Source organism: Poecilia mexicana, unplaced genomic scaffold (assembly GCF_051168715.1).
Source record: "Poecilia mexicana isolate PSO_F unplaced genomic scaffold, ASM5116871v1 scaffold_10, whole genome shotgun sequence".
In the NCBI taxonomy this organism is placed as follows: domain Eukaryota; kingdom Metazoa; phylum Chordata; class Actinopteri; order Cyprinodontiformes; family Poeciliidae; genus Poecilia; species Poecilia mexicana.
In genome coordinates this window covers 7,113,513-7,135,875 of record NW_028263379.1, presented here as the reverse complement: position 1 = coordinate 7,135,875, position 22,363 = coordinate 7,113,513, and the positions used below count along the sequence as shown (strand labels likewise).

The 22,363-nt window shown below is 37.5% G+C and overlaps 3 protein-coding genes across 5 annotated transcripts; all 3 read left to right on the top strand.

The window, feature by feature from the left end:
• The first annotated feature begins 1,779 nt into the window (after nucleotides 1–1,779).
• Nucleotides 1,780–6,942, top strand: tmem33 (transmembrane protein 33). The gene is made up of 8 exons (XM_014967091.2): nucleotides 1,780–1,902; nucleotides 2,559–2,625; nucleotides 3,582–3,676; nucleotides 3,772–3,959; nucleotides 4,165–4,232; nucleotides 4,513–4,646; nucleotides 5,434–5,517; nucleotides 6,048–6,942. Exons 2-8 carry the CDS (start codon nucleotides 2,578–2,580, stop codon nucleotides 6,175–6,177), a joined length of 747 nt encoding a protein of 248 aa, XP_014822577.1. The 5' UTR covers nucleotides 1,780–1,902; nucleotides 2,559–2,577; the 3' UTR covers nucleotides 6,178–6,942.
• Nucleotides 6,943–7,705: 763 nt separating this feature from the next.
• On the top strand, nucleotides 7,706–17,606 carry bbs7 (Bardet-Biedl syndrome 7). 3 transcript variants are annotated; one of them, XM_015011057.2, is made up of 20 exons: nucleotides 7,706–7,963; nucleotides 8,353–8,491; nucleotides 8,599–8,664; nucleotides 9,679–9,741; nucleotides 9,831–10,006; nucleotides 10,111–10,297; nucleotides 10,494–10,566; nucleotides 10,649–10,756; nucleotides 11,809–11,939; nucleotides 12,304–12,388; nucleotides 12,492–12,594; nucleotides 12,704–12,896; nucleotides 13,005–13,079; nucleotides 13,175–13,240; nucleotides 14,187–14,326; nucleotides 14,476–14,640; nucleotides 15,065–15,174; nucleotides 15,269–15,372; nucleotides 15,455–15,578; nucleotides 15,680–17,606. In XM_015011057.2, exons 2-20 carry the CDS (start codon nucleotides 8,456–8,458, stop codon nucleotides 15,811–15,813), a joined length of 2,139 nt encoding a protein of 712 aa, XP_014866543.1. In that variant the 5' UTR covers nucleotides 7,706–7,963; nucleotides 8,353–8,455; the 3' UTR covers nucleotides 15,814–17,606. The 3 variants fall into 3 exon arrangements, with proteins under 3 accessions (XP_014866543.1, XP_087865499.1, XP_014866542.1); XM_088009373.1 differs by lacking the exon at nucleotides 7,706–7,963 and having other exon boundaries at nucleotides 8,000–8,491; nucleotides 10,111–10,199; nucleotides 10,522–10,566; XM_015011056.2 differs by lacking the exon at nucleotides 7,706–7,963 and having other exon boundaries at nucleotides 8,002–8,491.
• Nucleotides 17,607–18,134: 528 nt separating this feature from the next.
• ccna2 (cyclin A2) lies at nucleotides 18,135–21,376 on the top strand. Its single transcript, XM_015011058.2, has 8 exons — nucleotides 18,135–18,713; nucleotides 19,095–19,344; nucleotides 19,415–19,524; nucleotides 19,594–19,817; nucleotides 19,894–20,098; nucleotides 20,180–20,293; nucleotides 20,599–20,732; nucleotides 20,811–21,376. Exons 1-8 carry the CDS (start codon nucleotides 18,501–18,503, stop codon nucleotides 20,860–20,862), a joined length of 1,302 nt encoding a protein of 433 aa, XP_014866544.1. The 5' UTR covers nucleotides 18,135–18,500; the 3' UTR covers nucleotides 20,863–21,376.
• The last annotated feature ends 987 nt before the right edge of the window (nucleotides 21,377–22,363 follow it).

The window sequence follows — 22,363 nt, the reverse complement described above, 5'->3', positions numbered from 1 at the left end:
AGTCACTGGATCTATTTCTGCAGAATATCAAAGATGCGGGACTTTTCAGAATATAATATAATATATAGATATAGATTCTTTAATTATTTAAATGTCGTAATGCTTTCGCATGGTTAATCGGTTTGAGGCGTATTCCTCAGTTTTCCCTATGGAGCAGCGCCAAATTAAAACTCGGCCAGAAAATATCTCATTTAAATTCTCACCTTGAGCTCTCTGGTGACTGTTAGCGGTCCGAAAGGAGCTGACGCTTTCGAAATCCAGCAGGCTGTATAATAATATTTGAGATCTATTTTGCTACAGCGCAGTGAGGTCTTTGATGCCCAAACATTTAGAGGAAATTTTAAAGAGAAAAGTGTTTCGCAGCAGGCAAGCAGAAGCATCAATTAAACATAGAAAATGCATGCAAAGCAGGTCGGGCGCCGCAGCTTTACTTACTCTGTGCGCTGTGCTGAGCTGAGTCTCCGCTGTTTAATTACAACCCCTAATTTTCCCAATCGGAGATAGTGTCAAAAACCTGCGACTATTTCTCAGAGATTCCCTTTAACAAGTGGAAACTTAGTGTCCTCCTGCACCATTTTATACATGATGAGCCGGCAGTAATGGGATTATTAAACAAAAACGTTTCAGGCGCTGGCGTTAACCTTTTTTAATGCCTAATTAGGTTTTGCAAAGAAATAATTAGATTCTACAGTGCTTACACTGCCTATATTTTCAAATGGCATCTGCAGCAAACACATCATCCTGCGACACTGCTGCCAATAATCTTTGGGTGTATGCCCCTCAGAATCGGCCAGATGTAAGATTTTAAACATGTTTCGACCAAATAAGAACACTAAAAGCTAAAATAATTTTCCTGGGCGGCTACAGGCCGAGTTGCTGCAGGGTCATAGTCTGGTCGACTGCGCCCCCTGGTGGTTTTAAAATGTATGGTAACAAACGCAACTGCAGGAGGTTTGAAAAAGACGTGTAAATATATACAAAAGCTTAACCAAGTAGGTGATTGTATTGTTTGGTGATAATGATGGCGTAGGAAATCCTTTATCGTGGGAATATGGTTTTGAAATAGCATGAAGTAGAATGAAGCTGAAATGAGGGTGGGCAGTTGGCGCAGGCGCACTCTTGAGAGCGTGGTGAACGTCATGCGCACGAACTCTAGCTTTGCAACAAAATCATCACAGTGCACAATCATTGCCCTCAATAATTTTATCTCCACAGTGACATTTTTCCAAAACCATTTCAGTTTCCATCCATTCACTAGAAATGATTAATTTCAAGCTTTTAAAAATGATAAAAAAAAATTCAGGGTGAAATAATAACGAGAATTTCTATTAATTTTAAAAACAATTATTGTGTGAATAAGTGTAAATTAAATGCAAGTTTTCTTGATTTAAATTTGATGAAATAAATGAATCCATTAAATTAATTAAAGTCATCATGAACAGAAATATTGGCTTTGAAACATCAGTCTTTGTGCAATTAATATGTGTTTTACTTAATGACTTACAGAAATAAACCGATTTTTCAGTATTCTAATTTATTGAATGCTACTGGCTACGTTGGACATACTTTTTAGTATTTCGACATAACTGTGAAAAAAAACATGAGTACCGTTTTTTAACTGAATAATAAAATAAGCAGATATTTTTTTAGGTAACATGAGTTTTATTTTGAAGATGAACCGGTATTATTAACTCCGTGATCGCTTTGACTCGTAATAGAGTTCACCACCAGACGGCAATGTTCTCTGAAACTACTTACGCGGCACTAAAATATCGCGAGATGTGGCTCTGCTTTATCATTTCAGAAGGTCAGCTGATCATTTACTACACACAGGAGTGACGAGCGTAGATCTGCATGACACGGAAATATTCGACGCTGTGACCGGCTTTATTAGATCCACATGTAAGATCAAAAATATATTTTTAAGCTCTATCCAAACATGTTTGAACATCCCGGGCAGCTTAAAAATATTTCGTATTCAAAATAACGTGACTGCCGGTGGTAAGTAGATGCTAGTTGGCTAGCGTTAGCTGAAACCTTACAACGAAGCCAACAGAATATTCTAGACCATCTTCTGCTACCGTTAGCTACAGATGATAAATGGGCATATACTGTTGGCAGATTTTATTTTTAGAAGCCCTAACGTGGTGTATTTTCTGTGCTTGTTTTATTCATACCTTTACTACTGAAACTATTTAAAGTCATTTCGGCCGGTTAGCAAGATTGATAGCTCATCCACAGTTCATATCAAACGCAATTAGCAGTGATTAGTTCTTATGTATGTCCTGGTGATTACCACGAATAGCCTTTCCTTTCAATGTGCCCCCCAGATATGTGTGTGTTCATTTTTACATGCTGTCACTTTTGATTGAATTATATTTAACAGTTTGTAAAAGAAGTGGCCAGTTGTGATGCATAATGATTGATCATTTTAAGAAAGTAACATCTATGATCATTTAAAATATGAGCTCAATTAAAGAATGGTAATTAATAATTGTCAAATAATGTCACGGTTTGACTCCAAGGAATTTCTTATATATATTTTTTCTTTTCAATAGAGCAACCTTACCCTGAAATATGGCAGACAATAACCAGGCAAACCCTCCTCCCCAGCTGGGGCCTGTGGTGAGTTGGTTGTTTATAATCTCTCTCTCTCTTTTTACCATTTTAAAATTAAGAGCATTATGTAATAACTGAAATCCAGGGGTAGTTTAATTGCCCTATTACTGTTCTTCTTTTATAGTTTAATTTTAATTGTCATGGATCATTTTCCTTATCCTTAAGTGTCTTTGTAATAATCAAATGCTGAAAGACTTATTGAAAGAAGCTTTTGGTAGAAATGTAGCTTAAATAAATCCACTCTCAGAATAAGCAAACTCTTCTACAGCAGAGCCACAACTGCACAAAAATGATCATTAAAATGGATACATGCACATGTACTGACACATGTAAGGAGCTAGTCTTATGAGTAGATTATTGGCCAATTAATACATTCTGGTAAGCGGCATGGCAGAATATGCTATAGCACAATAACCCTCAAATCCAAAGGAGCAGAAACGTTGAAGCTTTCCGTGACAAGAAACAAAAGCTGAAAACCTCTCACCAAATATTAAAAACAAATTAAAAGCACTGTAGCAATGTAGATACAGAGGAAAATTAGTCAGGAACAATAGGGTCAAAAATTCATTTGTTCCCTGTCCAAAAGTTTTTATAAATATGTGATCTTAATATTTTTTAGTTCTTTTGTTTTTGATACATTTATGCTTTTGTATTATGTGGATTGTTACACTGCTTCTTCTGGAATACTTTTTTTTATGAAGTTTCCCATCTGGGGCAATAAGTTGATTATGATGAATCCCTAAAGCTGGTGGTGATAAAAACTGAAACCCGTCACAATATAAACTGTTCATAAGTTCTTCTGATTTTTGCTTTATAGCCTTTTTTTTAAGTTGTACTTTCTTGAACAATGACAAAGGATTCTTACTCTTTCGAGATTAATTCATCTTACTGAGATGATCAATTCAATGATCATCTCAGATGTGTGTTTATTTTAAAGTCATGCATATGTTTATTCCCCACAGCAATTCTTAATGAGCAATAAGCTGGAAACAGCGATGTGGCTTTCCCGTCTCTTCACAGTCTACTGCTCTGTAATGTTTATTCTGCCAATTCTGGGGTGAGTTCACCTTGTCGCTTTATACCACAGTTCAGCAGTTTCAGCACAAAGCCAGCATCACTAAAACATCTTTCTGTCTCTTTTTGTGATTTCAGGCCTCATGCAGCAGCAAACTTTTATCAAAGAGCCTTGTTAGCTAATGCCCTCACCAGCGCCCTCCGTTTACACCAGAGACTTCCACGCTTTCAGCTCAGCAGAGCGTTTTTGGCGCAAGCTCTGCAAGAGGACAGCTGTCATTACCTGCTGTACTCTCTAATCCTGGTCAACTCTTACCCCATCACAAGTATCCTTCACTTCACGTGGTTTTCATATCAGATTTCCAGCAAGATTATGTTATTTTATGGTTTAATTTTTAGTAATTGCCATGAGTTGTTCCTTTTGCATTAATTTAAGCCATTTTAGCATATCACATCACTATATTTATTACATTTATTAACATTTCTGAGTGATATGAGGAGCTTTAGTTTGGTCCTTAACTTTATGTTCAGTGAGCATCTTCCCAGTTTTCTTGTTTTCTTTACTTCATGCAACCACCTACACAAAGAAAGTTCTTGATGTGAGTATATATTATTAATCAACTGCATCTAATATGACTAAAATGTTTTGTCCAAACACACTAGAATGCTGAAATGGGCTATTAGAAGCAGTCAAATTGAGTTTTTTCTCTCTATTCCAGCAGCCGTTGTTTGGAGATGCAAATTTCATAAAAATATAAAGTAATAACTAGAATTGTGATTGGTTTTGTATTTACTCAAGGTAAACTCTGCCCAAATAAAAGCAAATTGTTGCACAGCTTTGTCAACAGTGCTTGACTTTTTGTTTCTTATAAACTACAGTCTATGGGTCCAGGCAGCCTGATGTTCATCAGAAACCTTCTCGACCGACTAACGGCCAACCAGCAGAACATCCTGAAGTTTATTGCTTGCAATGAAATCTTCTTAATGCCGGCTACTGTTTTCATGCTCTTCAGGTATGTTTCCAACTTAACTGATGTTATTGTTGCCATAAGACAAAGCAAAACCTGACCTTAGTCATGTGTGTAAATATTTCATGTAATATGTCAAATTGTATCACATTATACCAGGTTTCCTGTTGATTTTGATTGTAATTTAGGTAGGAAATGCACTGATACACAAGATATTTATTGTTTATTTATGAGTCCATTCAGATTTTGAAACTTTAAGACAAACACATGCAATCACACATAAGATATGTGTGATTGAAATCACTTCTTTTTTTTTTTTCTTTTTTTTTTGTAAAGTGCCTCATGTAAATTTCCTCAACAGACATGTTGTGAATTGATGTTACATGTTGTTTGAGTTTTATGACCTGCTGGTTTTGAATTTAGATCTTCTTGAAGGCAGCAGCTGTAACTCTGACTGCATGTCGCTGCAGTGAAAGCCCCACAAACAAAAATATTGCTCTGTGCTCTCACAGCCCCATTTTAAAATGGGCCTCTTCAGTACATAAGAGTGTGATTTGTAACGAAGCTGCACACAGCAACTGCATTTATTCAGATTATGAATTTTTTTTATATTAATTTGTATTCCCAAGGAACCAACAGTGATTAAAAATAGTACAAGTAACAATCCTGATGAAAGTCACTTTTGGAGGTTCCTAGACATCATTAAGTAGAATTTATTGGAAAAATAAATCAAAATTCTTATCACAGTAAGGTATTTTTCAAATAAGTGACACAATAAACCCTAATGCACTTGTATAACACTTGTGACTGAAGTTAATTGTGTCTTCAACAGTGGTCAGGGGAGCTTGTTGCTGCCTTTTATCTACTACCGCTTCCTCACACTGCGCTACACATCCAGAAGAAACCCATACTGCCGGTAAGGTGTTAAATTTTATAATGTATATCAGAAGAAGGATCAAAACGTGATTTTTCATGTGCATATGGTGAATTTATTTCTGCTAACTCCCATAGGTTATAGATAAATGTACATTTTATTTGCTCTTTCTTACCAAAACCTTTTAAATATGCATATAACCTTTATGCATATTATCCAACAGTTCCTACAGTGAGTGTTTGCTTTAAATTCAGTATTGGATTATTCCTTCTCTGCATGTAGTTTGTGTGATGGTGTCACATTAGTGTCTACAATACTTTGACATAGAGTGAAATTCTTGGTCAACTCAATTGTTGTGAGATGGCCAGGTAAAAAAAAAAATGGCTGAATCATCACATCTCTGTCATCACATTTATAGCAGGAAAACACAATAAGTTTTGATGGTGTCTGAGCTGCTATGCAGTGTAAATAAATATACCACCAACCTCAACTAAGGAAGAATATTTAGTCATTTGTTTTTCTTTAGTGACACATTTCAGATTTATTATTCTAACATGATTTTCCCTCTGTAGCACCTTGTTCACTGAGCTGCGAATTCTTCTGGAGCACTTCATCATGAAACCTTCTTGTCCTGCTTTTTTGAGGAGGATGTGCCTCAGCAGCATCGCCTTCATCAGCCGCCTCGCCCCCACAGGGGTCTGATTAGACTACGCAGATGTTGTTTCATTTTAGTTTTTCAGCCATTTGCGATGTGACTTAAAATTATGAAGGGGGCAGACATTGCCATCAGTGGAAGAAACCTTTTTTTGAATGTCAACTTTACTGTCTGACCTCCCTTTTTTACCTGTACATTGAAGACAGGCCTGTAAAGCACTGAAATCTGATAGTGATATTTCTGTTTTTGTTGGCTGATCAGAGCACAGCAGATATCAGCTGCACTCTGCATGTTTTGGCAGGTTTATTTTCTTTCATGTCATTATTTATTCATTAAAAATGTTTATTCTGTGATGGAAAAATAACATTCTAAGATTATAGAGACTTGAAGCATGAATATGTTTTTATTAAAGAAATGTTTTTTTGGTTTTATTTGTCAATAATTATGAAATGTCTGAATGCCTCACCTTCAACGTTTTCCTTCTATGCCGTCAAATAAGTTTCATTAACATCCATAATTATTTTACTAGGTTGTCTGATGGATGTTTGGCTGAGAAGATATCTGCTGTATTTTTAAGAATATTTTATGGTACGACAGTTTTTGCTGTCAGTTATGTATGATATCATTTGCACAATGCATGTCATCCTTACATTGTTTCTCAATTTTTATCACAGCTCTGAACTTTTTTAACTCAATGATGTTGCAGTAGGTTTCCTCCTCAAATGCCTGTTTTTCTTTACATTTTATGTGCTTCTATGCCTAAGGAGACGCCACATTTTTATGACAAGAATAAAGTTATCTCTTAAAAAAAATTCTAAAATATTAACTATTTTGAATTCCATTAACTTCTCAACTTAATGACTACGAGATTTTAATCGGTGACTAGAACACACTGCATTTCTTACTCTAAGAGTTTCTATGCAGTTTGTTTTCCAGTAAATTAGAATATTGAAAAAGCTTTTCCCTTCTAATCCAAAATGTTAATCTTCTATTATGTAGATTAATTACACAATAACCCTAACCCAACACTCAGGTTTTCAAAAATGTTTAATATTGCACAGTACTTCAGAACAAAAAATGGAATGTTTGAAGAATTGCTGGACAATAACTGAGGATTTAAGGAAGTCTTGATTTCTTTATTGGCATTGTTGGCTTTCCTCTCTCAGCATAGATTTACTATGATTTTGGTCAGGTCACATTGGTGCCTAACTAAGTACGGATACATGGTCATTACACCAGGAGTTGGTAGTTTAAGCATAATGAGCTGACTTGTGCTAATCCCTGCTGGCAAATGAAATACGCATCCATGATTCTTGTCAGCAGAGGGCAGCAAGAATATCTCTAAAATTTCCTCTTATCCCCGAATTTAAACATTCCTCTCAATATAAAGCAGGGGTGTCCAAAGTCGGTCCGGCATCCTGCACTTTTTAGTTCTCTCCCTGGTAGTAACAACCTTTTCAGCATGTCAATGTTCCTCTTTGGCCTCTAATGAGCCATAATTGGATCCAGGTGCGTTAAACCAGGGACCGGCCCTCGAGGACCGACTTTGGGCACCCCTGATATAAAGCAACGAAGCTTCGGTGACCCCAAATGATGTAACCAAACTATCTTGACTTTCATATGAAATGAATTTCTTAGTTAATTTTCTTGGATTTGAAAAGATGACTGTGGGCTTCTCAGCAGCAGTAAAGTCTTTTCTGTCCTCATGCCAAAAAAGTTCGAATTAAAAATGACTTGGATTAGACGGTTCAATTTTAACTTTTGTGGTAAGGTTGTTCAACGTACATATGCTACAGAACTCCTTGGGGTGACATGTAAAAGCTGGATTCAAACGTAAGGAGACTGCAACCAATCAGCATTCGGCGTCATTTTCACCCGCTCTACTTTTATCCAATGAAATCACAGCTTGGTGAAAGGAAGTCAATGTTGCCGTGGCAACAAGAGTTTGATTTATACAGTTCGCCGTGGAAGATTTATCTTCAATTTTGTCGGTGGCCGAATCTCACATTTATCGCAAACAGAGATAATGTTTATTGTCGGTTGTTTTATGTTGCTCATTCGGTGTCTTTATAGTTAGTTTGTACTCACTGACTGAGACAGATGGCGGCTGATTTAATCGTGTTAGTCAATTAGCTTGCTAGCTAACGTTAGCACGTCGAGCTAATCTCTTCGCTGAAAGTAATCACAGCCTTGAATGGCTTCTTCGTTCTCTTGTTATTCAGCTTGAAAGAAGCAATCTGAACTACTTTTAGAAGTCAAGCAAATAATTTTCTTGGTGAAAAAACAGCTGGAATATTATCTAAAATACATTGAAATTAAAAGAAGATGGAGCTCCACCTACATAGACTTGATTATACTCAGGTAACGACACCATTTAATAGTCGCTGTTTTTGCCTTGCTAGATTTAGAGTAGTTTTAGTTGCTGCTGAACTAAAATTAATCAATGTTACGTTACATGTCTGCTCTAGGTTGGTGTGACATCCCAGAAAACTATGAGGTTACTTCCAGCGTTGGGAAAAAAATCAACCCAAAAGGTAATATTACCGAAGACCACAGCCACATGTAATTGGAAACCTTTGAAAAACAGTTTCACTTTCAATGTGACCAAGGTTTAATACATTTAGTTAGTTAAATTTATTTAATAAAAAGTAACAATAACAATATAAGATTTATTTGGACTTTGGAAGTTTTCTTACTTGGAGCTATCTGTGGAGTTTGTAAGTCAAGTTGTGTCTCCTGTGAAGAAAAGTGACACTGATCTCTTTAAGATGTTGCCTTAAGTAAACTATTAATACATAGTAGTAATTAACATGATCCCTTATTCCTTGAAGAAAATAAATTCCGAAAGGAGTATGGAAAATACAGCACACCTAACATGCCACCTGAAACATGCATTATAATGTTTGAGGTTAATAAATTTGCTGTATGACAGGTTTTCTGATAATAGTCCTTTTTCTAACCACCTCTCTAGTCTTTTCTGGTCCGACATCTTTGCTATTTTTAGTAGACTTATCAACGGTAATATGAACAAATAGTGTTTTTGTTGGACAGGCTGTTTGTGACAGACTTCTGTTTGAATCTAAAATTTGATTTTAGACAAATTTTATGTCTGAACCATTTTCCAAATCGCACAAAGAAGGAAGATGACTTCAGTTATGATATATTGTTTATGCAGAAGAGAAAATACATGGTTCAATTATTGTAGTAGTATCAATCTGTGTACTCTCACTGGGAACTGTTCATCTGAAGAACAGCCTGGGGGAAGAATTTATCTTTGACAGCGCTCTGTTGCGCTGTCCTGTGTCCAGGATGTGTGGGCTCTTAGGTAAATGTTAAGTGACTTGACTAACAAATCCCCTCAGACAAAAATAATTTATTTTATGCTGTTTTATGCTTTCTATCAACTTTAGTAGCCTCTGAAATGTACTATGTAAATTGACCTCAGCTCAACATTTATTCAGTCTTTATGACAGAAAATTTGGTTTGTTGAGATGGACTCAAATAAAAGAGTTCATGTTTTTGGTCTGGTTGGTGTCATTCCTTTTCAGGTTGCCATAGCTGATCATGATGGTGTAGTTACATGCTTTGGGATGAAGAAGGGAGAAGCAGTGGTGAGCTTATCTTTTATATAATCCAGCTGTTGTTGAATTCCGAAGAGACATTTTTTTTTACAGTAAAGACATATGATTGTCTGTTTCAGCCTGTGTTTAAAACGCTCCCTGGAGCAAAGGTAGCCAGAATGGACCTCGGAGGTGCAGTGGGAACTCCTCAGGAGAAGATCTTTGTCTGTTCTGGTTCTCAGGTTCGAGGATTCACTAAGAAAGGAAAACAGTTCCTCACCTTTGAGGCCAACCTCACGGAGAGCATTAATGCTTTGTAGGAACCTCCTCCTTTTATTTCTTCTTATTCTGTTTGCCTGACTTTTATAGTATGTTGTGACTTTAACATATGTGAATGATAATGACAATGTTTTTTTCTAGGCATGTCTCAGGAGCTGACCTTTTTGTGTGTGCAAGTTACATCTACAACCACTACTGTGACTGCAAGGACCAAGACTACTTCCTTTCTGGTGACAAAATTAATGACATCACATGTTTATCCTCTGAAAAGCTTCCTCACCTCATCCCTGTGTTAGCTTGCCAAGATCGAGTTCTCAGAGTCTTACAGGTAACTCAAACTTACAGTTAAATACAAAATTGTTTAACTGGATGCTTTCATGTTGTCATATCTGTGGCTAATCTAGATTTTAAATTATTTTCATTCAAATAAACATTCAGTTTTAAACCCTTTTGTTCTATCTGTTGGCTGTTCCAACACTCTACCAAGGTTTCTCTTTAGTGATTTACTCTAACTCTAACTTCAGGGATCTGAACTGTCTTATGATATTGAAGTTCCCGGCCCTCCATCTGTTCTGGAACTTTTTAATAAAGATGGAGGCAAGTCAGCTTCTTGTCTTTAGTTTATTTAAATTATAAATCTTCCCAGAGTTTCATGTGAACACTCTGTGTTTTTCTTCAGGGGAGGAAGTCCTTTATGGAACCACTGATGGAAAAATTGGACTGGTTCAGATTGGTGACTGTGACGCTGCAACCAAATGGGAGGTTGGAAATGAAAAAAGGAAAGGAGGTATAGTTCAAAACAGAGCTGATCAAAAGTTAGACATACACTAATTATTGGCATGATAAGCCATGTTAACTTAGGATTTTTAATTATTTATTTTAACTGTTCATTTTCATTGTGAATTTTCTCTAAACAACAAATGTTTAAAGTTACACATACAAGCACAAGTATATACACACATTTCCTGTAAATTTTGGTTAAGTGTCCCTTAGCATGTTTTTTTTTTTCTCCAGTCAACAATAAGCTTCTGGCATAATTTTGACCAGATAATTAATTCATCATCCTTCTTGGGAGAAATAGCAAGTTTTGTACCGGCTTTTAAACATGGCCAATACATTTTTAATATGGTTGAATCTTAATGCTTTCCTTCTTCATTTATTCTAAAATCAGTTTTGATGTGCTTGGTTTTAGGATGTTTAGGAACAACTAGGAAGCATGAAGGCTCAAGACTTCCATGAACTATAAGCGATTGGCATAACAGTGCAGCAAAGCTTTCAAACAACACTGTACCAGCTTCCAGGCATGGCAGTGGTAGCATCATGCTGAGGGTCCTTTTTCAGCCCGGTATTGGTAAATTGCACAATAATACGTACAAAAATACTTTAAATCTGAGTCTGTGCCAGACAAACAACCAGTTTAAATACTCAAATCTAAACGCTGCCATTCTAACAAAGAGGGTGGTCAAATATGCATCTGAATGCATATTTATTTATTTTTCTGCAACTTGCTAAGGGACATTTAATCAAATATTAATGGGGATGTGGGCGTTCAGTTCAAAGGCTGTCTGTATTTGAACTTTGTGTGGATTATGGGAAGTTTGCTATAAATTGAAACTAGTTCACCCAGATTTTGTTTTTCAGTTTAATTTTCCAAATTAATATATAAGGCAATTATTAGTGTGTGTAAACTTCTAAACTGAACAATGATATCATGCACAATGTTTTATTAAGTGTTTCGTTTTAAAAAATTCACGGCATGACCCATTGTGGACTATTCTTGTCTTGTTGTAGTTTTGGACGCGTCTCAAAGCACCAAAACTCTTTTCTTTCTTCCATCAGGAATTCTCTGCATTGACACTTATGATATCATTGGCGATGGTGTGAATGACATCCTGGTGGGCAGGGACGATGGGACAGTGGAAGTCTATGGTTTTGACAGCTCCAGTGAGCCTACGTTACGCTTTGAACATGTGAGATTTTGTCTGCCATGATGAAAATGTCTTTACCTGTTCTAGTTTGGTTTTCTTCGTTAATAGTGGCAAACAATTATCACAATTAAAAGCTGCTTGACCACATTATAGGTCAGGTGGCCTGCATATTGCCAATATGTTTTAAGTTTAGTTTTCAATCCTAAAGCTTTTTATGGCCTTTGAATTAATTCATACATTCACTCCCAGTATAGTGTCCCATCATGTATGCTTGCAGGGAGACACTGTAAAAACTTGCCGTTCCAGCCTATTTTTATGAGCAGATTGCCTCCACGGGCATACCTTAACTTTGCTTTAAAATGTTGGCTGGTTTCTTAATTAAAGATGAAATTTCTTCTCCTTTCAGGTGTTGACAGAGAGTGTGACCTCCATCCAAGGGGGCTGTGTGGGGAAAGAGTCATATGATGAGGTTTTAACTGCCACCTATACAGGTTACATGAAATGTGATTTTCATTTAGAAATGAAATTATAAAAATGGTCTCAAACTTAGATTTTTTTAATAGTTGTATCCTTGAATGCGGATTACATCTTCAGGATGGGTGACTGGGCTGACCTCTGAACCCCAGAGGGCTGAGGCTGTACAAGGAGACGAGGTCAGGATGAGCAAGGAGACCCAGTCTAAAATAGAAGCACTCAGGTACGAGCACAATTATCCATTTGTCTGAGCTTCTCATTTTACCTTCTGCATTCTGATTAAATTTGGATTTCGGCACAAATTTGTTTCTGTTCATATTGTTGCCTTTTAGTGCAGAGCTCGAGCAGCTGCAGATGAAAGTTCTTCAGGGGCGTGAACAATACCAACAGTCCAGTCAGTCCAGCACGGCTGTCTCTGCTGTGCCTGTTTTCAGCATCAATGACAAGTTCACGCTCTGCCAGGATGACGCCAGCTACAGTCTCACTCTGGAAGTGCCGACGGCCATCGATAACCTACTCTTACAGGTATCTGCAGCAGTTATTTGCTGCTGATACAAATAACATCCTTTATTTTTAATCATATTATCTAAGAAGCAGAATGTAACTTCAATTTGAATCAATTTTTTTCCTCAGAGTGATGTCCCCATAGACCTGCTGGATGTAGATAAGAACTCAGCCGTTGTCAGTTTCAGTGAATGTGACTCACAGGTGAGCTGTTTAAGTCAGTCTGTATACATTAAGCATGAATAAAGCATCAACCTGCTGTGCTCTTAGAGCCCTGACCGAATATGTGTTTCCACCAGCCTAATGGAAACTTCCTCCTGGCCACATACAGATGTCAAGCCAATACAACCAGACTTGAGCTTAAGGTAAACATTAAATTAACTCTGAGTGAAGGCATGTAGAGTTTTCTTTATTGCAACTCACCGCTAACGGAACTCTTAGGTTTGTACAGTGGTTTGCAAAGGTATTATTAACCCTTAAACCTTCCTATGTTTTTTTTTTTTTGTTTTTTTACATTGCGACACCACACTGTTGTATGCTAACACAAAGCGGTGCATGATTGTGACATGGAAAGAATCTTATGCAGTTTTTTTTTTTTTTTTTTTTAAACAAATAAAAACCAGAAATGGACAAAGAGTTGTGTGCATTTATATTAAACCCTTCTGGGTCAATATTTTGTAGAATATCTAGTCACTGCCATTGCAGCTGTAGATTTTTAACAGCCTTTCACATCTGCACACTGATGTTTTTCTCCATTCTTCTTTGTGAAAACAATTGAGGCTCAGTTAAATTGGCTAGAGAGCATCTGTGAACATCTACTTGAAAGTCTTTCCACAGATTCTCAGTTTGATTTCCATGATGCTGTTTGTTCAGTAATGAACACTAACAAATCTTAGGGGCTTTCACAGAACAGCATAAATTTTGATAAGATTAAATTAAGGCTGAATACATATTTTTATTAGTTAAAATGTAAGAAAGTGGGTATCATTTTTCTTGTCCTTCACATTTATGGAGTATTTTTGCTTGGGTCATGTAAAATCCTAATTAAGTACACTGAAGTTTATGGTTATAACACAACAAAATATGAAAAAGCTTAAAGGTGTAGGAATACTTTTGCAACACATTGTGCAACTATAGTTGGTATTTTACTTTGTATTGTATCACTGATTGGTTAATTCTTCAAAAGCAAATTCTCTGTGCAGGTTTATATGAATGCTGGGGAACAAAATTACTATCCTGTCTACTTGATGAGCTTAAATGTTGTTCTGTATAAGATGCGGCAAATAAATAATCAGTTTTATCCACAATCAGGTGAGATCCATTGAGGGACAGTATGGGACCCTGCAGGCTTACGTTACACCCAGGCTGCAGCCCAAGACCTGCCAGGTTCGACAGTATCAGATCAAACCACTTTCTCTGCACCAGCGGACACACAGCATAGACCCAGACAGGTAAGGGCTTCATGTAAGCATCAAATAACAATTTGACAGCTTGAATATAAAAAAGCTGGTATACAGTAATGAGTAGACATTTAGTTAGAAGTCAGCTTCCAGTTATATCAGCTGCATTGTAGATGATCTCTGTCCATTTCTGTTTTCAGGCCAATGAACCGACTCAGTCTGGTGGGGCAGTTCAGTTTTGCTGAGATTCATTCCTGGGTGGTTTTCTGTTTGCCAGAGGTGCCTGAAAAAACGCCTGCAGGGGAGAGTGTGACCTTCTACTTCCACAACACGTTCCTCGGCACACAGATTGAAGCCACATACTGGTAAACTCAGGAACACACTAAAAACAACTCGAGCTTTTTTCAGGAGTGTCATATCAAAATCAAAAATGTCCTCAAAAGACCAGTTATCACCAAATATATTTATAAAACCCATTAGCAAATGTTAAAATATTAATAAAAAGCTCACTCTCTGCATTCTAAGAGTACTTCTTGAAATTAAATAATAATGAACATCTTTTCTCTTTGGTGTATTTTGGCACTTTGCAGAGAAAACTGCTTTGATTTGACATAAAATAATATCTAAGCACACGACTGTTATCTTAAAAGTTCTATTTATGTGGCCCTTTGAGGTTTAGTGGACAACATAAAACTTTGTTTAGTTCATTTTAAAAATGCACAACTAAATTTGAAATTTTCACCTGGGTTTTACAGTATGTTTTTTCAATTGTCTGATTTACCTTTTCAGCAAAGGGGAGGGTCACTTTAAGTCAGACAATATTTCTACCATCTCTATCCTCAGAGATGTTCTTTCTAAAGAGGCGACCAAAAAGAAAATAAATCTAAATATTTCATACGGTAGGTCTACTGCGTCTCTCTGAATTTCACACTGATGTGCTTTTGCATTGATCTATACAGGAGAAAAGAAACCCATTTGTTATGTATCTTCCAGATATAAATGACGACTCAGTGAGTCACACTCTCCGGATGATCCATCCAAAACTGGAGTACCAGCTACTGTTGGCAAAGAAAGTTCAGCTTATCGATGCTCTGAAAGTAAGTTTTGGTTAAATGGGAACACATTGTGTCAGGGCTCATGTGTGACCTGGCTCTCCTTCCTTTCTGCTATAATCGTAAGGAGCTCCAGGTACATGAGGGGAATGCTGATTTCCTAATCCCAGAGTATCGCAGCATTTTGGACGAGTCTGCCAGTCTTCTGGAGGAGTACAAGAAGCAGCCAGCACACCTTGATAGGCTCTACGGTAAAGTCTAGGAGTCACTATGAGGCTGATTTTTAAGTAAATTTGAATGTTGTAAGTCATTTGGATTGCAGTGACTTGATCTGTGCTTATCTTTCTTGCAGGGATGATCACTGATCTTCTTATTGACAAATTCAAGTTCAAGGGCAAGAATGTGAGAACAAAAGTGTCATCAATGCTGGAGATCCTTGACCATTATGACTTAAATTCACTATTAGACTTTTTCAGTGAACCATGAAGTCAGACAAACCAGAAATGTATATTTTTCTGTTTTATCTCTGGGCTGCTTTGTCCTGTAATCACATCACAGAATGGTAATTATCCAACACTTATCTTTATGTTGTCTCAAATTATGATCTTTTATTGTATTTAGAAACTATTTATAAATATAATATTGATATTGCAGAATAATAAAATAATTATTCAATCTTTGATATTACTAAAAATAATAACGCATTTTTAATTAAATAATAGCTGTCTTTTAATTCAGGCTAAATAATAATAATAATAATAATAATAATAATAATAATACTTTATTGATCCCTTAAAGGGGGGAAATTTAGTTTGTCCCAGCATTGCACTTAATAAGAACAATAATAAATAAGTATATAATTGCATCATCCTAAGTGGGGCTTGTATGCAAACTGGAGAGGGTCTTGGTCTGCATCCACCTGTGACCTCAGATGTACCAGAACCAGCCTCTCCATAGCCTTCATAATGTGAGAGGTCAGAGCAATGGGTCTTTAGTTGTTCAGTGTTTTTGGAAGTTTCTTCTTGGTACTGAAACCAAGCACAATGTTTCCATAGTTCTGGTACTCTATGAAGCTTCAGGCTCAAGATAAAGAGGTACTGCAGGACTCCACTTAACTGAACAGAACATGTCTTTAGGACCTTAGGACTGATATTGTCTGGACCAGGGGATTTCCCAGGGTGAAATTTCTCCAGCTGTCTTTTCACCTGGTCAGCAGTAATTGTAAAACTACAAGCAGATAATGTGTGGGAACAGGGACTGTAACTAGGGACTGGGGAGTCAAACCGTTAAAGAACTGGTTCAGCTCGTTTGTCCGTTTGAGATCCCCCCCAGCAGGGCAGTTAGCTTTCCTCTCCAGTCCTGTGATCACTCTCATTCCAGTCCAGACCTCTCTAGCATTATTATTTTTGAATTCAGTTTTACCATTTATACAAAATTTGCTTTTGAAATGTTTCCAAAACATCAGAGCTGACATGAAGATTGTTTTTTCTCCAGGAAGGTGACTGATTTAATCAACCAATCTGTAGATTGATTTAATCTGTAGTTTTTCTTAGTCCCTTAGTGCAAGGGACTAAGAAAAACTTAGTTCCTTGTACAGTACTAAGTTTTTCTGACTCATTTAATTTATAATTAAATAACAAACATTTCCCAATAACAGCTATTTGTGTGTGTAGTTTGGGGTTGGCAAAAACTGTAATTTAATTAAAAAACATTTAAAAGCAAAACAGATGGTTCAGTCTTGACAATTTAAATAACCAGTGTAACTTAGAGCAAATCCACAACAAAGGTGCAATTTCTTAAGCAATGTATAAGTTAACTACTATCTGGTCACATGAACAGCTGGAGAAATTACCAATTGGTTGAAAGTTTTTTAACTAAAATAATTACAATAACCATAAGGATTACATCAAACCCTATTTCCATTATGGGAGAATTGGAGGTGGAGGAAGAGAAAACTTATCTCAGTGTTCACCTGGACAACAGACTGGACCATAAAGCTTCCTACAAGAAAGGCCAGACTGATTGTACTTCTTCAGGAAGCTGAAATCATTCAGTGTTTGAAACAAGAAGCTTCATATTATATAAATCTATTGTGGAAAGTATAATCTCTTCTATCATTATTTTACTTGGCATATCACAAGAAGGCTCGGCAAGGTGATAAAGGGACTATTGAACCTCTGGAAATGGCACTAAGGATTCTTGATAAAATCAAGAATATTACAGACAACCCTGACTATCCTCTTCATGAGACTGTCACAACAATAAAATGTCTTCAGTCAGAGGCTTCTTCATCACTGGTGTAATACATTGTCGTCAGCTTCTACAACTCAGAGTAACTAGAGTAAAACGCGTTACAACATACATGTTGTGTCTCTATCTATCTATCTATCTATCTATTAATCATTATTATTGTTTTTAACACTGACAAAAGTTAATGAACATACAGTTGAAATCATTCAAATTAAATGAAGTATGAGCCTCCAAAAGTATTAACTTTACACATTTTTCTGTCAAATGACAATTTTTTTCTCAGCAATGTTCTTTTTACAGGCAGACTCAAACTCTTTAAACTTTTCAGAAAACGTAAAATCCTAAATGTTTAACAGCATCTGAAGTGAAATACAGCGGTTTGTGTGTTTTCTGAACTGAAACAGTCGTTAAAGCTATGTAACGTTTCTCTTGAGGGTGATCTTTGTTTCAAACCGGTTTTGAATTTGCAATCAAAGCAATTTTGCACTGTCTCGGCCGCCGTAGAAGTACAACGTGAATTGCTCTCTCTCTTCTGATTGGTCCGTTTCAATCATCGCGGGCTACTTGAACTGGGACAATCTTGCATCCCTTCATGATTCTCTGTAAATAGATCCGAGCGCAGCTGCTTTGTCTGCAGGTTGGTACAACTTTCAGGGCGCTTAAAATGACGACTTAGCGCGGTGTTCTTTCTTTAGCAAGCCTCCTGCCGTATATGGGCTTTATGTTTTTGTTTGTTTTGTTTTTAGCGCCTCAGTTCTAAGTGTTGTTGCCATCTCAACAGTTAAGTTTTGATTAGAAACGACTGTTTAGTCTCTACAGTAACTGCTTGTACACGATTTCTTGTCACTGAAAGATCATCGTGATTTATCTGAGCAGTTCTAACAGAAGAGTATCAGTTTTTTTGGGCTGTTTGAGGGGGAAACATGTCAGCAGCTAACAGACAAGGAAGCGCGGCTAGCGAAAATCACAACCAGGAGAACATGCTAACACGGCTTAGAGGCTCACTCAAACACCGAGCTGCAGCCAACGAGAACCTGGAAAATCTTCCTCCGAAGCAAGTTGCCAACAGAACCGTCCTGGGAGCCCTGCAGAACAACCACAGGAGCAAAGTCCAGAACCAGCGCGGCGTAAAGCAGGTAACAGTGCTGTAAACAGGCCCGTGTGGTTAGCTTCAGCTAACAGCTGCTGACATGCTCTGAATACAGTAAAACTTTAAAATTCCTACAAGTCTTCATAGAATCTCATGCAGATGAAGTGACTCCTGTTAGACTACCTTAATCGATCCATACTAAAGTTTCAATTTGGCCTTAGCTTTCATTTAGCCCAGTTGTCCGCCATTTTTATGTCGCCTAGCGTAACAGTTTTCCTCGTGTTGGAGCCAGTTAAAGTATACACTTTACAGAGCTTGTTCCCGCCATCAGTAACTAGTTTTTGTAAAATGCAACATAATTATAAATTCTAATGGTTTTCTCATACTCAGTCCGAGGAGTTTCCTGATTCAGTCGTTGTTATTCCAGGAATCATCGCAGCCTTTCTTCTGCAAAAATGAAGATGTTGCAAGGATCAACGTTGAGAGGCCACCCACCAAGCAACCTGCTTTCCAGATCCACGTGGATGAGCCTGATGCAGCTCCAACCAAGGAAGCTGAAGCCAGCAAGGTGAAGCCCACTGTGGAAGAATCTCCTCTGACCATCAGTAATGCTGTGGCACGGCTTCGCCAACCTCTGGCCACAATCAACATCCCATCATCAATGGATGTTAGCTTTGGTGGGTTTGAAATTTCTTAATTTTTCAACTGTTGTCTTCAGAACATTCAAATTGTGTTTTCTTTCTCCAGATTCTCCCATGGACATGTCTGTGGTTGATGGGGATGAAAAGCCAGCAGTCAATGTGAATGAAGTTCCAGAATATGCAGCTGAAATCCATACATACCTTAGAGAAATGGAGGTGAGAAATGGCTGGTATATGGATGCTGGTGTTTTTGAACTTCAACCAAATTGCATATTTGTCCTGTAGGTGAAAACCAGACCTAAAGCAGGCTACATGAAGAAGCAGCCAGACATCACAAACAGCATGAGGGCCATCCTAGTGGACTGGCTGGTTGAGGTTGGAGAAGAGTACAAGCTCCAGAATGAGACCCTCTATCTGGCTGTCAACTACATCGATCGCTTCCTCTCCTCCATGTCTGTCCTGAGGGGCAAACTTCAGCTTGTCGGGACTGCTGCCATGCTGCTGGCTTCGTATGTACCCGTTTGCAACCTCTCAAGCCAACAAGGTGCACTTCTGTCCCTGTGTAAAAGTGATTGTTTAATACAGGAAATTTGAAGAGATCTACCCTCCTGAGGTGGCCGAGTTCGTCTATATCACAGATGACACCTACACAAAGAAGCAAGTGTTGCGAATGGAGCATCTGGTGCTTAAAGTGCTCTCCTTTGATCTGGCTGCTCCAACAATAAACCAGTTTCTCACACAATACTTCTGCCATCAGGCTGTTACCAAGCAGGTGGAAAGCCTGGCCATGGTGAGTATTGGAAGTTATTCACCTGAGCCTAAAACTGACTTTACAGGCATATTTAACTCATAAAGCTGCATTTGTTCCTAGTACCTTGGGGAACTCAGCCTTGTTGACTCGGATCCCTTCTTGAAATACCTGCCATCACAGATGGCGGCTGCCGCTTACGTCCTGGCAAACAATACGGTGACTGGCAGCTCATGGGTAAGTCCCATAAAGGCTAGAGAATCTCCCCTAAAGTAAACGTATCTAGCAATGTTCCACTTAATCTCAAAGATTTAACAATTCACTTCCAAATTCCCTTAACATGGATGCGTTTTCCTCGTCTTGGGATGGTAAATGGACTGAACTTATATAGCGCTTTTCCAGTCCAGGATGAGATCTTAATCAGCCTCTGCAATAATTATCTGGTTTGGATCACACTGAACCACGTTCTATACTTTAACATGCTTTTCTGTTGCATGGATTCTTGCTGTAGGCTGTAAGTGACATTTATTTTCCCTCCTCAGCCAAAGTCTCTGGTAGAGATGAGTGGTTACACCCTGGAGGATCTCATGCCATGCATTGAGGATCTCCACCGAACCTATGTTGGTGCTGCACAGCATGCCCAGCAGTCTGTACGGGAAAAATATAAGGGCTCAAAGTAAGTGTTTGGTGTTAATATCAAAACTTGATTCTGTGACTCAACACTGTTCTGAATTTTTTTTTTTTTTTGTCCCAGATACCTTGAAGTCTCCAGCATCAGTCCACCAACCAAACTGATGTTGAACTGACTCCTTTCTCTAATGTAGAGGCATACCTCCTGTCACTTTTTTATTTTTTTTTTATTTTATTTTTTTTTGTAAATGATGTGCAACATTTTCTATTACGCCCTGCTCTTTTTGGAGTAGTGCTAGATATTTTAGAGGTTTTAATATTTTTTTATACTCTGAATCCCAATGTTCATGCCACATGTCAGTTTTTGGCTAATCAAGAAGTTTTAATGGGTTTTTTCCAATAAGACAAAATGGTGAGGTTTAAAACGCTATTAATGCTACTTTGGCCTTGAGTGTTAAAATACTGGGCCGTACAATGTCCCAGAACCCGACTTTTTTTTTCTTTTTTTTCTTTTTTTTTTCTAAGCAGTTGCATCTACAGTTTTCAAAGGTGTAAAGAATTTGACCTCATGGGATACAGATTGACTCTATAGTCATCTCTCATTACAACAGTGTCTTAAAATGGCAGCATTTTTGTGGCATCTTCTGCACTGTAAAATATGGCTCTTGTAAATAAAACTCCTTTAAGCGATGACCTGTTTGAAGCATCTTTATAGTTTTGACCTCATGGGGGCAGCAGAGGATACATTTTGGTCTCGGATGACAACATGGCTGTCGGTATGAAACTACCTACAGCTATGAAACTGAAAAGACTTCAATAAACTAATGTCCTAGTGGTCAGGTTGATGACTCGATATGAAATTAATGTAACATGCTGGCTTGTAGACTATAAAGTATTGAGCCCAACACAGCTTGAGTTCAAAGTAAAATGAGATCTGATTTGGTTTTGATTTGCAAGTAAAACAAGAGCCATACAATTAAAGGGAGCTGTAGTGAATTTCAGTATTGTCAAATCAAGAATGTGCCAGTGGTACATATTCAATTTCCTTCAACCCTGTCTTTGTCCTTTAAACAGTGAACTGGCTGAAGGACAGAGTGCTTGTACCAGTTTTCATAAGAGAAAGTGAGCTGATTGCTAGATATCAGTCGGCATCAAGAATGTTTCACTTAAAATTAAATCACAGAAACAAAATGAACTGTTCCAATTTTCCTGTAATGGGAGGGTAAATGCACCAAGCAACATTTATATTTGAGAACAATTTGTAAAGTTTATAAGCGACCAACTAGCAGAACCTGATATTTTTTTTTTCTCAATGAGTTTCCTGACCTGTCACATTTCTCTACAACAGCTTCCTTACAATCACCAACAGATTCCGGTCCAATGCCGGTCTCTTGATGTCAAGTCATTTTTTTAAAATTTTGGCCAGTAAAATATTTTCTCTTATGCTACCCATTGGTTGAAAGAATGTGAAAGCGTCATTTTCCATAGCTGTTTTTAGAAATTGATTTATAATTATTCATAGTAATTAAATGACAGTTGGAGGTTTTTTTTTTGTTTTTATATCAAAATATTACATCAAATTTAAAAATCAAAACTTTAGTGCTAATCCAGGAGGGGCTATAGTGCCCCCTGCTGTCCTGTCCTCCCAGGCACCCCACTGTTAGGGAGCACCATACA

What these genes read in the sequence shown, in the direction of transcription:
- ccna2 (XM_015011058.2), top strand. Translation starts at nt 18,501, where the DNA reads ATGTCAGCAGCTAACAGACAAGGAAGCGCGGCTAGCGAAAATCACAAC. An exon ending in AGGTGGAAAGCCTGGCCATG is followed by an intron (nt 20,099 to 20,179) that starts GTGAGTATTGGA and finishes ATTTGTTCCTAG; the next exon opens with TACCTTGGGGAACTCAGCCT. An exon ending in GAAAAATATAAGGGCTCAAA is followed by an intron (nt 20,733 to 20,810) that starts GTAAGTGTTTGG and finishes TTTTTGTCCCAG; the next exon opens with ATACCTTGAAGTCTCCAGCA.
- bbs7 (XM_015011057.2), top strand. Translation starts at nt 8,456, where the DNA reads ATGGAGCTCCACCTACATAGACTTGATTATACTCAG. An exon ending in TTTAACTGCCACCTATACAG is followed by an intron (nt 12,389 to 12,491) that starts GTTACATGAAAT and finishes TTACATCTTCAG; the next exon opens with GATGGGTGACTGGGCTGACC. An exon ending in ACACCTTGATAGGCTCTACG is followed by an intron (nt 15,579 to 15,679) that starts GTAAAGTCTAGG and finishes TCTTTCTTGCAG; the next exon opens with GGATGATCACTGATCTTCTT.
- tmem33 (XM_014967091.2), top strand. Translation starts at nt 2,578, where the DNA reads ATGGCAGACAATAACCAGGCAAACCCTCCTCCCCAGCTGGGGCCTGTG. An exon ending in CAACTCTTACCCCATCACAA is followed by an intron (nt 3,960 to 4,164) that starts GTATCCTTCACT and finishes CTTTATGTTCAG; the next exon opens with TGAGCATCTTCCCAGTTTTC. An exon ending in ACTGTTTTCATGCTCTTCAG is followed by an intron (nt 4,647 to 5,433) that starts GTATGTTTCCAA and finishes TGTCTTCAACAG; the next exon opens with TGGTCAGGGGAGCTTGTTGC.